Below are 16324 nucleotides of genomic sequence, written 5' to 3' on the forward strand. Positions count from 1 at the left end.
TTTAGTATAACTCTGCTCTATTTGTTCACCTCAAGCCCCGCCCACAAATCACAGCCAGACCAATGAGAAACAACCTGCCCGTCTCCTATTGGCTCTCTCTGCTCTGGGGGCGGGACTTATATCAGACGAATTTTGAGAAGAAACAACAGGAAGTGGATGCAGCAAATAATGCAAAGAAAACAGGAAGTGAAACTACAGCAGCAGAACCTGAACTGACAGCAGGGGGAGACAAAGAGCGCTGTTGTCCCGGGGCCCCAGGGTCTGAAGGGCCCCAGAGTCTGAAGGGCCCCAGAGTCTGAAGGGCCCCAGAGTCTGAAGGGCCCAGAGTCTGAACCTTCATCCCAGCAATTTATATCACATAAATTTATAAAAAAAAAACAGATTCTAACAGAAATGTCACCACCATCATGTTGTGTTTTTGTGATTAAAAAAACAATCTGCATTAGAAAAATTCTCAATAAAAGCAATATTTTATTTTGGCAACGTTGGAAGAAGTACTTAATGCTGTTACTTAAGTAAAAGTACAGATACCGGAGCAAAAAATACTCTAATAAAAGTAAAAGCATCACATGAAAAAATCTAAGTAAACGTATTAAAGTACCACTCACGTCCCTTTAAGAGGCTCGTTTCTACGTCAAAAAGCCCGAACTGTGGAACTATCTCCATGGAGACCAGCAGGCGGCGTACCAGAAAAGTTACACGGTGCACCTTTAAATGTTTATTATTTTTGCACAATCAACTTTACAAAATGCAAAGTCATCCTCTGCGTCTTTATCCGGATTAAATCTGACTCGTTTTGAGGCGGGGCGGGGGAACGCCTCTCCCACGGGACGGACAGCGCCTTTTTGTCCACAGAAAAATAAAGAATTAGTAACTTGAGAATTTAAATTGTCTCTGATTCTTGTTATTGATAAGGACAAATAAGATCATATTTTTTCCCTTGTTACCGGGCGGATTTTTGACCTTAACCTTAAACAAAGACCAGAGTCCGGTGGATAGTAACACAAGTACACAAAGGATTATTAGAAGTATTTGTGTTCGTAGTAGTGTCTGACAGAAGAGAATAAAACATGATAGGGCTTTAAAGCAACATTATACAACTGGAGGTGAAACGTCATTGGCCGAATAAAAACATCCAATTTAACATTTTACACAAACAAAACCTTGAATAAAAGCATTTTGTTTTTGTGTTTTACTGCTGTGAAAAATATATAAAAAACACGTGTCTTTACCGTAGTCTGTGTAAAGACGTGGACTCACCGAGGCTCGCAGTATCATAGCAACCAAAGAGCCAATCCGGAGCGAGGCTGATGAAGGTAACGCCCCTTCCACCCTCCTGTCAATCAAACCTGTTGCTAACGCTAATTGGAGCACCCGATTTGTCTGTTATTAATGTTCAGATCTTGATTTACAGACACAAAAGTGAAATAAAAACCCCAGGATCATGTAGAGGGTTAATACGAACATTTAAGACCAGAATGAGTCTGAAGCAGCAAAAACAGAAAAAGGTGACGGTTTTTCAGTCTAAAGTGAATTGGAGCCAGAGTTGATGAAGCAGGAAGTGCGCCTGAACCACTCGACCTTCATTCACACGTTAAATATCTGATATGAGCTTGTTAAAGTAGATTTTCAGAAAAGTAAACAGTACCGTTTAAGGTGATATGGGCCGATTCACCTGGAAGCTTCAGGGCCAAGAAAAAATTATCCCAGGGCCGCATTTGGGTCCCGGGCCACAGTTTGGGCATGTCTGATATAAACAGTCTGTGGTCCTTACTGTGGGCTCACATCTCCACAAACCCGACTCTTATTTTGGCCTTCTGTTTTTTTTCCATGTAAATGTTGTTTCTTTGACTTTAATATTCCACAGTACGGCATTAAACTCACCTGTTTCCATGGAGAATCTCACGCACGATGGTTTTAACTTTCTGTTTCCATGGAATTACGCAGGTGACGTCCCATCTCAAGAAAGTTACACACTGCAGCTTTAAGTATAGTTGTGACTGAAATAGTGCAGCAGTGTGTTAGGTTTGTGCCCACCAACCGGGAGGTCCAAGTTTCACTCAAACTGTTGTTTTGAGATGTTCATACAGTGTTAATGAAACATGAGAATAAATATAATAAAAATAAAAAAGTCAGGTGTTGTTGTTGTTGTTGTTCGTCCTTGTGTGATTTTTGTTGTTGTTCGTCCTTGTGTCATTGTTGTTGTTTTTGTTGTTGCTGTCGTTGTTGTGGTTGTTGTTGTGTTGTCGTGGTCGTTGTCGCTCATCCTCGTGTGATTGTCGTTGTTGTGGTGTTGTTGTTGTTGTTGCTGCTGTTGGTGATTGTTGTTGTGTTGTTGTGTTGCTGTTGTGTTGTGTTGTCGTTCATCCTCGTGTGATTGTTGTTGTGTTGTTGTTGTGTTGCTGTTGTGTTGTTGTGTCGTTGTTGCTCATCCTCGTGTGATTGTTGTTGTGTTGTTGTTGAGTTGTTGTGGTTGTTGTTGTTGTGTTGTCGTTGTCGCTCATCCTCGTGTGTGTTGAGTTGTTGTGTTGTTGTTGTTGTGTTGTTGTTGTGTTGTCGTGGTTGTTGTCGCTCATCCTCGTGTGATTGTTGTTGTGTTGTTGTGTTGTTGTGTTGTTGTTAAGTTGTTAAGTTGTTGTGTTGCTGTTGTGTTGTTGTTGTGTTGTTGTGGCTCATCCTCGTGTGATTGTTGTTGTTGTGTTGTTGTTGTGTTGTTGTGTTGCTGTTGTGTTGCTGTTGTGTTGTTGTGTTGTTGTTGTGTTGTTGAGTTGTTGTGTTGTCGTGGTCGTTGTTGCTCATCCTCGTGTGATTGTTGTTGTGTTGCTGTTGTGTTGTTGTTGTGTTGTTGTGTTGTTGTTGGTGATTGTTGTTGTGTTGTTGTGTTGTTGTCGTTCATCCTCGTGTGAACCTGCCTCGAGTTTCACTGAGGTTCAGATTCAAAGATAAAATGACATTTTCGAGACTTTTGTTATGAATTGGGCACAAAATCAAACTCTTGTTCTTTATAAAAACAAAACTTCACAAAACCAGAGCAAACGTGAAGAAAGAGATCGGATCAACCTGGAGGTAAGAGGAGAAGAGAAGAGGAAGAGGAGGAGGAGGAAGAGGAGGAGGAGGAGGAGGAAGAGGAAAGGAGGAGAGGATATAAGGCCGATGATCTGGACTCCTGCAGATCCGTCTGCAGACACAGGGAGGCGCTCACAGGTGAGTGACACTCGTTTATGTTCAGGGGTTTTTGGCTCGTTTCAGGTTTAGGACGTTTTTCTTTTATTTATGATGTTTTTATTTCAATAACTCGACTCTGAATGAAACTTTTTTGTGTAACTTTACGTGAAACTGACCTAAAATCGAGCTCGAAATAAAAAAACAAAACATTATCCCCAAATTGTCTTTGGCTGAGACGGAGATTTGGAAATAAAAAAAATATACAGATTGAAAAGAAGTCAAAATATTCTTAAAATGACCTTTGGATTCTTTTCATTTCATAATAACATAAATCTCTTAACATAAATAAACGTTTTACACTTCGCTCCAGGGGCAGCGTTGGACATGTTTGGTGGGGGCCGTGAAGGGGGGCCCCGGGTCGTTAATGTGGACGCTCGTTTAAAAAGTTTAATTTAAAGACGTCCCTCCTCCTGCCATGTTTGTTTTTTCAGTTTTTATCCGGTTTAAATGTCGTCATCTCCTGTAGTGATTCATAAACGTGACTCCGCCCCCGCTTCACTCCTAAAACGACCTCCACCAGGACCTCCACCTGTCCAACTGTTAGACATAATCACTATTTGAAATGAAAAGAAAAAAAAAAACGAGGCCTCTCCAAACGTTTGAACGAGTGATGAAAAAAAGACGGACAACTCAAAACTAAGATCTGAACTTTTATGAATGAAAAAGAAGCTCGTGTTACTATAGCAACCAGAACGTAAACAAACACCAGAATCACACAGAACAAGAAAAGAACAACTTTATTTTATTAAAAGAACTTTAAAACTACTACTACAACTACTACTACTACTACTACAATCATAACTACTACTACTACTCCCACAGCCACAAACTGTCACTTAAGTCAGAAAAACATGAGGATTTTTTTTTTCTTTAAAACAAGAACAGAAAACATAGAGAGAACAGGCGATCTGAGCCAGACTGAGCCAGACTGAGCCAAACTGAGCCAAACTGAGCCAAACTGAGCCAAACTGAGCCAGACTGAGCCAGACCGTGCAGGTGCAGAGAACATTAAAGAGCCTGTTTACATAAAAGCTCCTCTAACAACAATATCTCAACAATATCTCGTTAAAATACCAACGATCTCAAATTAAGTGTAAAGTGTAAAGTGTAAAGTGTAAAGTAAGTAAGTAAAGTAAGTGTAAAGTAAGTAATTAAGTGTAAAGAGTAAAGTGTAAAGTAAGTAATTAAGTGTAAAGAGTAAAGTGTAAAGTAAGTAAAGTAAAGTAAGTGTACAGTGTAAAGTGTAAAGTGTAAAGTGTAAGTTTCAAACACGAGCCTCTGTTCTCCGATAATTTCAACATAAAATCAAATCCTCAGATCGATCCCTGACTCTCAGCTCTGTCCTGCACCATGAGGCCACACGTGCTCTTCCTCGCCGCCCTCCTCGCCCACGCCGCCCTCATCGACTCCGCCCCGAAGGGGGTGGGGGAGTTTGTGGGAGGAGCCTGTCGCTGGATCGTGGAGAACATCACGAGTCCAAACCCGGGACAGTACCTCCCCCAGTGCGACGAAAACGGGAACTTCGAGCGGCGGCAGTGCTGGGCGTCTCTGGAGGTCTGCTGGTGCGTCAAACCCTACACCGGAGAAGAGGTCGAGGGCACCAAGACCCACCCCGGAGAAGACCCGCCCAACTGTGAGGACCATGAGGACGAGGACCACGAGGACGAGGACCATGAGCACGAGGACCATGAGCACGAGGACCATGAGCACGAGGACCATGAGCACGAGGACCATGAGCACGAGGACCACGAGGACCATGAGGACGAGGACCATGAGGACCATGAGGACCATGAGGACCATGAGGACCATGAGGACGGGCATCTGGGTGAGTCCACAGAATATACATGTCATTATTTATATTTATGTGAACGTTTAGGCAAGTTTGTAAAAGGAAAACATCAAAACATAGTCAAAGTGCGCTGCTTAAAGGACCGTATGATTCTATCTGGGACATTTCTGTGGGACATTTCGAGCAGAGCAGTATGATCTCCATGGAGACAAGCAGAAAACATACACAGTGTAGCTTTAAAGGGCCATATTACATGTTTCCTCGTCACACACAGACCTGGAGTTGTGTTTTTTGTTCCATTCTCACATGTTTAACACACAAACCTGCAGATTTAGGCTGAGTTCTTCTCTCAAACTGAAAACACCCTGTTCCACCTTGTGATGTCATCATGTGGTGATACAGGAAGTGCTTAAACTCCACACACCTTAATTTCTAGAATCATTTGGATCATTTGAGATGTGGAATAAATGTTAATCTCCACTGAACTAAAGGTAAAAGGAGCTGTTTATTAAAATGACCACTTGATGACATCACAAGGTGGAACAGAGCGTTTTGAGGTTTGGAGATGTCACAGACTAATAATATTTGGTGTTGTTTGTTTCAGAGAAGAAGCCGTGCTGCCCTGAACACTGGACTCAGTTTGAGGATCACTGCTACATCTACATCGACTCCCCCAAGTGCTGGGCCGAGGCCGAGGTCAGTACTGCGTGTACTTCAGTACTACAGCCGCGTACTCCTCATATCTGCTACTACTATCACTATAGTTACTACTACTACTACTACTTCTACTGCACAGTCCTGTTGTGTGTTGCAGAGTTACTGTCAGTTTGAGGAAGGGCATCTGGCCTCGATCCACAGCCCCAAAACAAACCACTTCCTGCAGATTCTGACCAAAGGAAACACACACGACTTCCCCGAAAGCTGGGTTGGAGGCACCAACGCCGTCTCGGTACAGTCTGGGTTTAGACCCGGTTTAGTCCTGTTCTAGTCCTGGTTTAGTCCTGGTTTAGTCCTAGTTTAGTCCTAGTTTAGTCCTGGTTTAGTCCTGGTTTAGTCCTGGTTTAGTCCTGGTTTAGCCCTGGTTTAGACCTGGTTTAGTCCTGGTTTAGTCCTGGTTATTCCTGGTTTAGTCCTGGTTTAGACCTGGTTCAGTCCTGGTTTAGTCCTGTTCTAGTCCTGGTTTAGTCCTGGTTTAGTCCTGGTTTAGTCCTAGTTTAGTCCTAGTTTAGTCCTGGATTAGTCCTGGTTTAGTCCTGGTTTAGTCCTGGTTTAGACCTGGTTTGGTCCTGGTTTAGTCCTAGTTTAGTCCCGGTTTAGTCCCGGTTTAGTCCCGGTTTAGTCCTGGTTTAGTCCTAGTTTAGTCCTAGTTTAGTCCTGGATTAGTCCTGGTTTAGTCCTGGTCTAGTCCTGGTTCAGTCCTGGTCTAGTCCTGTTCTAGTCCTGGTTCAGTCCTGGTCTAGTCCTGTTCTAGTCCTGGTCTAGTCCTGTTCTAGTCCTGGTCTAGTCCTGGTTTAGTCCTGGTCTAGTCCTGGTCTAGTCCTGTTCTAGTCCTGTTCTAGTCCTGTTCTAGTCCTGGTCTAGTCCTGGTCTAGTCCTGGTCTAGTCCTGGTCTAGTCCTGGTCTAGTCCTGGTTTAGTCCTGGTCTAGTCCTGGTCTAGTCCTGGTCTAGTCCTGGTCTAGTCCTGGTTCAGTCTGTGTGTTTTTCAGGCTTGTTTCTGGATGTGGGTCGACGGTTCGAGGTTCGACTTTCAGAACTGGTTCAGTGAAAAGGTCAAATACAGAGAGGACAGCTGCCTCACCATCAACTACGGATGTAATAAAAGTAACTCACATGTACAAGTACTTCAAATATACAAGTACTTCAGATATGCAAGTACTTCAGAAAGTAGTAAAAAATAAAGCTAAAGACAATGTGTCCAAACGTCTGATTGGTCGTGTTCGTGTTCATTATATTGTTTTTTTAAATATATATTTCTGTGGTATTTTCAGACCAGCTGCACCAGGGCGCCCTCTGCTGGTCGTGTTCATGTTCATTATATTGTTTTTTTAATTGTATATTTCTGATTTTTCAGACCACATGCAGTGGGGCGCCTCCTGCTGCAACGAGACGCTTCCGTTCATTTGTGCCAAAGAAATGGAGCACCCTGAGCCCGAAGACCATCACGGCCATTATTAACTCTGTCACCACGACGACGGAGAAATCTGAAACTGTCTTTAAAATTTAATAGAGAAATAGAAAACAAGTTAACAATAATAATAACAATAATAATGACAATATGAATTTAGATTTAAGAGCAAATAAATAAATAAACACAACATGATTAAAACTTTCTCAAACTCTGTGACTTCTTCATTTTTTTATTTTTCTATTTATTTTAAAATGTGTAAATAGTCACATTTTTATCTGGATCAATGATGTTTGTGTCGAGAGCGGGATGTACATTTTTAAACATGTACTTTAATACTTTTTTCATGTGATAGTTTTACTTGACTATTTTTTTAGTCGTGTATCTGTACTTTTACCATGTCACGTCTGGGTTAAAAAAAAACATCTTTATTTAAACAGATTTGACTTTTTAGGTAAAACTGTAGAAAGATTTTTTTTTTTTTTTTTTTCTTAATTCAAGTGATAAGAAGTTTTAAGAGTTGAATGTTTTAGTTTTTTTTTTTTTTTAATTGATATTACTGTTTGTAGAATGACAGCTATTCATCTACAGACTGTTTATATAAATGGATAGAGCTAACCTGCTAGCCGCTACGTTCCAAACAGGAAGTGATCATGAGTGCACTTCCTGTTCCGTCCGCTCTCCTCATTCTGGTCTTAAATGTTCGTATTAACCCTCTACATGATCCTGAGGTTTTTATTTCACTATTGTGTCTGTAAATCAAGATCTGAACATTAATAACAGACAAATCAGGTCCTTCTGTCCCCGAGGTCGCTCCTGTTAGCGTTAGCAACAGGTTTGATTGACAGCGTTGCTAAGCGCCCGCTCCCTGTTAAACCAGCGGTGCAAAAGGCAAGGGGCTTTCATTTAAACAGCTTCGCTCCTGATTGGCTCTTTTGGTTGCTATGATACTCGTGGCCGGAATTCCTAATATAACTCGGCTCCAGATTAGCCGCTATAACTGCTAGCCTCTCGCTCACTCTCTTTATACAGTCTGTGGTCACAAAATGGCCGCCTTTGCTACTGAAGCGGTTATTATCACGTCTCTAGAGTGATGTGAAATTTGCGATAACGTTTCCTTTAGTCTTTTTAATCGTTCCGCTCGCCTGCCCGTCGTGCCGTGTCCTTCCCGTGTGGACGTTGTTTCAATCGTTCCGCTCGTTCGTCCTTCTTTCCGTGTCCTTCCCGTGTGGACGTTGTGATTAATGCTCTGACCGTTTGTCCTGATGAGCTGTGATGTTTGCTGTCCCTCGTGTTTTCTCGTCGTTCTTGCGTTGTTTGCTTTTCTGCGGTCACTGCCGGTAAAAGTGAGTCCGGCTTGTACTTTAAACCCAAGCAAACAAACGTCACGGCGATCGATGCCTCGGGTTTAAACTCCGAGGTTTAAACGCCGCGGGTTCAGACTCAGATCTAAACGTACGCTCGCAACTCGCCGTCATGAAGGCTCTGGTTCTGGCGCTGGTGTTAGTTTCGTCCGCTGCTGCACAGGTGAGAAAGTGTTCAGTTTGAATTAAAGCTACACTACGTAACTTTTCTTTTCGCCGACCTGCTTAAAGGACATGTTGTTGTTGTTGTTGCTGTTGTTGTTGTTTTGCCTGGAATGTTCCACAGTCTGGCATTAAACGTATCTGTGTTGCTGTTTTGTAATGTGTATTCTCACTGTGAGCGGTTTCGCCTCTCCGCAGATCTGACCTGTGACGCCTAATTCTCTGGATAGATAACATTTAATGCCATAGTGCGGAACATTCAAGGCAAAGCGATAGCAGTTCAGTAGAGACACGCAGAAAAGTTACATATTGGGTCTTTAAAAATTCAGTTTAATGATGGATCAGATGTGAACAGAGGAGAGGGTCAGAAGAGAGGGTCAGAGGAGCAGAGGATGAAGAGGAGAGGGTCAGAGGAGAGGGTCAGAGGAGCAGAGGATGAAGAGAAGAGGGTCAGAGGATGAAGAGGGTGAAGAGGAGAGGGTCAGAGGAGAGGGTCAGAGGAGCAGAGGATGAAGAGAAGAGGGTCAGAGGAGTAGAGGATGAAGAGGAGAGGGTCAGAGGAGTAGAGGATGAAGAGGAGAGGGTCAGAGGAGTAGAGGATGAAGAGGAGAGGGTCAGAGGAGTAGAGGATGAAGAGGAGAGGGTCAGAGGAGCAGAGGGGAGGGTCAGAGTTTTCTTGATTGATTTGAATTTTATGTTCGTCTTTTTGAGGTCGATCCCAGAGGAGCGCGGCCGGTCGTTCCAAACACCAGATCGGAAAAATGCGCCACACAAAAAGAATGGCCCTTCTGCACCGACGATGAATGGGTACGAACACGAACTGGACACACACTGACCACTAACTGACCACAAACTGACCACACACTGACCCCGTCCCACTCTTACGCATCACCTCTCAGCACAATAAAACACATCCACGTCCAGCCTGTCCAGGGCAGTTCAAGTTCAGAAATATGTCCATCAAGTCAAAGCTAAAGTATCTCAAATGGTAAATATGAATGTTTTTTTTTTTTGTAACCTTAAAATGGAGACTGAAGCTCTACAGATTCAGCAAAGAACTCATTTTACATCAACATATTTAAAACTTCTTCCAAAAGTACAAAAGCAACTTAAATGAAAGTCGAGCTTCAGAACTGTCTATTTTTGGAGAACCTCAAATTCTTTCTTTGGCTGGTCTTTTTGGCAGGGTTCCAAGTGTCCCTCAGGCTGCAGGATCCATGGTTTGATGGAGCACTATGATCACGGCTTCTTAAAAAGAATCGAGAAGATCCGAGGACTCCTGGACCAGAACAAAGCCAAGCACCGCTCGACTGACCAGGTCACCAAGCAGACCTTTGACTTCCTGCGCGAGAAGCTCATCGTCTCCTCAGGTGAGTGAAAACATCTAAACATCCAGGTCTTTCCCACAGGAGGAAGCATTAGAACACAGATCAGAGAGCAGTGCATTATGGGGCCTTTATGTAAACATCATTTAGTTTTTGTTAAAAATACATTTAAAGAACAAGACATTTTTCTGTGTTGAAGGTAGCGACAACAACTACCTGGACATGGCGCAGACTTTGAGGCAGAGAATCACAGAGATGAAAATCAAGATCGACCAACAGCTGCAGGTCCTGGCGGCTCTGAAGGAGAATGTGAAGGACCAGGTGAACGACATGCTGAAACTGGAGGTACGTGGTCTTCAGAAACCTGCTCATGATACAGGGATGAGGGGACCTAACCCTGACGGACCTAACCCTGAAAGACCTAACCCTCATGGACCTAACGCTGGTAGACCCAACCCTGATGGACCTAACCCTGACGGACCTAACCCTGATGGACCTAACCCTGATGGACCCAACCCTGACGGACCTAACCCCGGTGGAGCTAACCTCACATGTGATGTTTTTCAGGTGGACATCGATATGAAGCTGCGCACATGTAAAGGCTCTTGTAAGACCTACAACACGTATGAGGTGGACCACCAGGGACATGTGGCTCTGGAGAAACAGGTCGGAGACTCTTTTAGATGTTTCTGCTGTGGATGGGGCAGATTTATTTGTTGTAATGAGAATTTTTTTACTTTTCCATAAATTGAAAGCTTAAAATGAGAGAAGGACAAGAAAAAACTTTATAAACACAGACTGTTTATATAAATGGACATGTCTAACCTGCTCGCTGCTGTGCTACAAACAGGAAGTGATCATGGGCGACCTTCATACTGACTTTTATGACCTCTGACCTATGTGTTTTTTACTACTAGTACTATTACTGCTGCTGTCTCTGCTACTCCTAAAACTGCAACTGCTTTATTCCAGATGAACCAGTTGGACACGCTGACCAATCCGAACGAGTTTGTGGGAACGCTCCACGTGATGAAGAGCCGCCCGCTGAAGGACGCCGTGGTCGACAGCATTTACAAGTCCAAGGATCCACAGACCGCTCAGCAGACCACAGAGGACCTGTTTCCAGAGGTGAACACTCAGAACTAACGCAGAGCACGATCACGTACTCAGTCTGGTTACTTAAGTAAAAGTACAAATACAGACGGAAAAGGTTACTCAAGTAAAAGTAAAAAATATCACATGACAAAATCTACTTACCATGTGACGCTGCTTTTCTCGTCACAAACAGACCTGGACCCTACAGATTTAGGCTGAGCTCTTCTCTCAAACTGAAAACACTCTGTTCCACCTTGTGATGTCATCATGTGGTGATACAGGAAGTGCTCCACTGTGTTTTCAAACTCCACACACCTTCATTTATAGAATCATTTGGATCATTTTAGTCTTGGAATTCACCAATCAACTACTGAACTAACGGTAAAACGAACTGTTATCTTGAAAACTACCACTTCATGACATCACAAGGTGGAACAGAGCGTTTTGAGCGTTTAATCTTTTTGTTAAGTCCTAAACCGTCACGACTATTACTCCTACTTTCAACAAGACACTCTTTCCTTAAATAGAAATGGGGGCCTGAGACATAATCTCTGACCAATTTATGGTTCCATCCTCAGACCCAAAGCAAACAAGGGAAACAATGAGAACAATGGGGGAGCCAGTAGGGCCATTAAAGGTTAAACAGATGATAATATTGAAACAAATTTATGGCACTGATTAAGATTAGAAAACACGATTATCCCAGTGAAGCATCCATCCATTTTCTTCCTCTTACGTGGGGCCGGGTCGCAGGGGCAGCAGGGCTAAGCAGGGACTCCCAGACTTCCCTCACCCCAGACACTTCCTCCAGCGCCTCCCGAGGTGTTCCCAGGCCAGAGAGACACAGTTTCTGACTTGAGCTGCAGCAGATAAACAGCAGAATGCACCAATAATGAGCCATAAAGAGACGGTTTCACCTTCTGCAGCTCAAATCTCAACCTTTTACAGCTAAAATAACCACAATCTAAAAAGTTAAATATATTGTTCCAGCATTGATATAGTGATTAACACGACAGGCCTAATTCAAATCTTCAAAAAACACTGAAGGAGAGGGCGTGTCCAAACCTCTGACTGCTCATGTGACTTATTTCCTCTTCTTTGTGATGTCTTTCAGGTGAAAACTGTGCAGCTGTTCTTGGAGCCGGAGGGTTCCCAGTCCTCTCCCGCCACCATCTCCAAAGTCTCAGGTACTTCCCTCCCTCAAGGCACCCATGGGTCTTTATTCCCCTCTAAGCAGGGAGGAGGCGGCGACCCCTTCGATCTGGGAGGAGGAGGTTTTGAGTCGCTCGGCCAGCCCGACGGCAGCATCTCCTGCACTAAACGTGTCCGCACCGTCGTCGTGGATTCGGGCAGCGGGCCTGTGGAGAAAAAGGAAGAATATATAGAAGGTGGTCCGGAGTGCGAGGCGGCGTTCAGTAAAGGCGGCGCGGGGGCGTTCACCTCCGGCACCAAAACGGTTCACTACACGTCCAGCTCGAAGGGAAGTTTGAGCGACACCAAAACGTCCTTCACAGACCCGTTCGGTGGAGACGCGGGGCTGGATCTCGGGGCATTTATGACGGACAATACAGAAGACGACATTCCCGATTTCCAGGCCCGGAGTGTGAAGAGCATACGGGTCGAGCGCCAAGCCGACTACGTGGGCAAAGGTACCAAAACATCGGGAACAGAGTGAAGCCGATAGAAAGACAGAAAAACAGAGGGCTGAGAATCTAATCGTGGTTTTTCAGAGAGATGGAGAATAAACGCAGTCGCCATAGTAACTAAATATTCTATCTTTTGAATGGAGAAAAGTCCTCAAAATGGCGCCTCTGACCAGAAGATGACACCCATACAGAGTCCTACATTACAATTGGTCAAGTCATTGTCACTGCCAAAAATACCCAAATATTTGCAATAAAATAATAATAATAAAACAAACAAACTTATCCATGTTTTTATTTGTTCACTTTTAATATCTAAATGTTTGAATATGAATTTTGCAGTGTGTGAAAATGTAAACATTCATTTTCCCCCCTCTTTTTCCCCATCTCTGTTGTGTTTACCTGTTAGATTCTCAGCTCAAGATTTAGACAAACAAAAGCTAGATTTATGCTACGGCGTTAGCTAGCCCTATGTACCAAAATATGAAGTGAACTGACATGTTTATTGTTGATATAATGAAAGGTTTTATTAAAGTTAATAAAAGGCACAACACGCTTGAATTTATAAATGCTAAACCAACGTTACAACCAAAATACATCATAAACTGTGTATGTAAATGGACATAGCTAACCTGCTAGCCACCGCGTTCCAAACAGGAAGTGATCATGGGCGCACTTCCTGCTCCATCGACTCATTCTGGTCTTAAATGTTCGTATTAACCCTCTACATGATCCTGGGGTTTTTATTTCACTATTGTGTCTGTAAATCAAGATATGAACATTAATAACAGACGAATCAGGTCCTTCTTTCCCCGAGGTCGCTCCTGTTAGCGTTAGCAACAGGTTTGATTGACAGCGTTGCCAAGCACTTGCCTCTTGCCAAACCACTGATGTGGGCGGGAAGGGGCGTTACCTTCAAAAGCCTCGCTCCTGATTGGCTCTTTGGTTGCTATGATACTCACAGTCGGAATTCCAAATATAGAACTCGGCTCCAAACTCGCTCCTATAACTGCTAGCCTCGGTGAGCTTCATAAAAATGTGAAATATGACAAACCGATTACAAAAAAATATACAAAAATACAGTTGCACTCACGTCAAGAACGAAAGAAAAAGGTTTAGCTTAGCAACTACTAGAGAGACACAACAAAAATCTACAAAAAAGTACATTTTAAAAGGCCTCTTTTGACGCTAGCTCGTTCGCTAACTCCACTTTTGCGCTGTGTCTGCAGATTGCGTGGCGGCCCATCAGTTCCACCTGCACGGAGAATCAAATGGACTCTTTAAGATCCAACCGGCAGCCACAGCTCCTGCAGTGACCGTTTACTGCCAGCAGGAGGGGCTCATGGGCGGCTGGCTTTTAGCGCAACAACGCGAAACCGGCGCGCTTAGCTTCAACCGTACTTGGGCCGAGTATCGCAATGGATTCGGAAAAATTGACTCGCAGGGAAATGGCGAGTTTTGGCTCGGGAATGAAAATTTACATCTATTGACCAATGAGGGCGAAACAATGGTAAAAATTGAGCTGGAAGATTGGGAAGGGGGCGTGGCTAGCGCAGAGTATATGATAAAAGTTGGTACGGAAGCAGAAGGATTTCCGTTGCACGTTTCGGGATATACCGGAGACGCGGGGGATGCGTTGGTAACACACAACGGAATGAAATTTAGCACATACGATCGAGATAACGACAACGGGAAGGAAAACTGCGCAACGTCGTACGGAGGAGGCTGGTGGTACAATCAGTGCCAAACGGCTAATCTGAACGGCGTCTATTACAAAGCAGCTAGCAAAGACGCGGAAAACGGAGTGATATGGTCGACGTTTAAGCCTCAAAACTACAGTCTGAAGAAAGCGAGAATGTTCATACGCGCCGCTACGTTTTAAAACAAAACATTTAAACACAAAAGAGATTTAAATTACCGCTACAGAAAGTCAAAACCTCTTCGTAAACCGTACGTCGTTATTAGTATTAGTATTTATGTGAGTGTCAGCACCTCACGCATTCACTGGTTTAGCTATTTAAAAATATAAAAGTGTTAAAGGTTCACTGCGTAACTTTTTACTTTGTTAATTCAAAATGGTCGACTTCCAGAAGCCACACAAATGCTATAAAACAAAAGCTAAGTTATTGTTAGCATTTGCTAGTCAGGTAGCTAGATGTATGCTAATAATATGGAAGTAAAATGATTGATGTCACGGTTTAAATCTTTTCAGAAACGTTTTCAGAAAAGTCTTTGGCTTCATTTAAACTCCAATGGAACGAGGTCTGTGTTAAACCTGGAATATTTTTTGTTACCAAACTGTTTTCTCAGGCAAAAGTCCAAAACTCAAATATTTGTAAAACTCCACTGACCTGTACTGCCCTGTTTGTTCTGAAACTGCCCTGGACTCGATCAATAAAGACTTTTTGTTCACTTCACTCACGTCTCGTCTCCATTTTCACCCATTTTTCTTCAATAAAACTATTAAAGGTTTTACTTAAACTATTACACCACAACATGAAGCTAAATGTACGAACAGAATTAATGTTTGAGTTCAACAGAAGATTAGCTCAGTATTGACAAAAGTATGCTACGTGTGCTAGCATTAGTGCTACGTGTGCTAGCATGCAGCCGATCCATGTTTGGGTTTTGGGTTTTTTGTTGTGTTACTGTCACATTTTTATGCAGCTCTTTTCCACCTTCGAGACTCACAGCTCTTAACATCGAGGAGCCGCTCTCTGCTGATGGGACTTTCGGCTCTTTTATGGGATCCGAATCTTTTGGCACCGTCCTTTTCAAAGAGTCGTTCAACAGACTGGTTCTTTTACAATTTGTTTATGTGACAGACGCCAACGTGAGAACCCATTTTATCTACAAACTTATCACTGACTGGACTGACCAACGCTCAGATTATTTAAAATTGTAAAAGTGGGAGAGTTTTATAATTTAGAAACAAAATCTAAATGAATCATTTCACTACAATAACATTTAACCTTCTGTCCTGACTCTTGTGCTGGTGTAAAATGCATAAAAACAAGACAGAAAGATTTGATTCTTTTAAAAATTGAGATTCGATTCCAGCCGTTCACATTAAGGAACCGTTCAAAAGCGGCGACTCGTTCATAAACGTCACCCTTAGCGCGACTGTCGATTGAAAACGAAATCGAGGTGGAATAAGTGACTTTCTTGCTGTTGCTTTGCTTGTAATGTCCCACAGTAGGGCTTTAAACTTGATGATCTCGCATTTATTCAGTCGCCAGTGTTTCGAGTTTATCTGGAGTAAATACTTGTCCTGTTTGTGTCCACACGGATCCACTGAAAAACAAGAAACGACAAAACAAGAAGGCGGTGGACTCTTCATCGTGAAAGTTACACAGTGCAGCTTTAAACCGTTTAGATCTTGTTTTATATTTCCTACCCACTCACTTCACCCACTCTGGTCTTACCAAAATAAAACTGTGCAACATTTAAGTCCAAAAGTCGTAGGATTGTGTAAATATTTGAGTTGACCTGACCACAGCGCTGCCCTGTCTCTGCCCACAGTTTGTCTGACACTGAGCCAAAATGGCCGCCAGTTGCTGAGCCAGACTGACAGGAAGAAGAGTCACTGTGGAGG

At 43.2% G+C, this 16324-nt stretch overlaps 2 protein-coding genes across 2 annotated transcripts; both read left to right on the forward strand.

The window, feature by feature from the left end:
* The first annotated feature begins 4575 nt into the window (after window positions 1-4575).
* si:dkeyp-75b4.10 (C-type lectin domain family 10 member A) lies at window positions 4576-7190 on the forward strand. Its single transcript, XM_055228910.1, has 5 exons — window positions 4576-5050; window positions 5619-5710; window positions 5829-5963; window positions 6722-6827; window positions 7087-7190. Exons 1-5 carry the CDS (start codon window positions 4576-4578, stop codon window positions 7188-7190), a joined length of 912 nt encoding a protein of 303 aa, XP_055084885.1.
* A 1395-nt stretch (window positions 7191-8585) lies between these two features.
* Window positions 8586-15146, forward strand: fga (fibrinogen alpha chain). The gene is made up of 8 exons (XM_055229150.1): window positions 8586-8667; window positions 9378-9473; window positions 9853-10036; window positions 10191-10336; window positions 10559-10657; window positions 10964-11119; window positions 12201-12735; window positions 13959-15146. The coding sequence occupies exons 1-8, from the start codon at window positions 8617-8619 to the stop codon at window positions 14609-14611; spliced, it is 1920 nt and encodes a 639-aa protein (XP_055085125.1). The 5' UTR covers window positions 8586-8616; the 3' UTR covers window positions 14612-15146.
* The last annotated feature ends 1178 nt before the right edge of the window (window positions 15147-16324 follow it).

This window comes from Periophthalmus magnuspinnatus, chromosome 18 (genome assembly GCF_009829125.3).
Source record: "Periophthalmus magnuspinnatus isolate fPerMag1 chromosome 18, fPerMag1.2.pri, whole genome shotgun sequence".
Classification (NCBI taxonomy): Eukaryota; Metazoa; Chordata; class Actinopteri; order Gobiiformes; family Gobiidae; genus Periophthalmus; species Periophthalmus magnuspinnatus.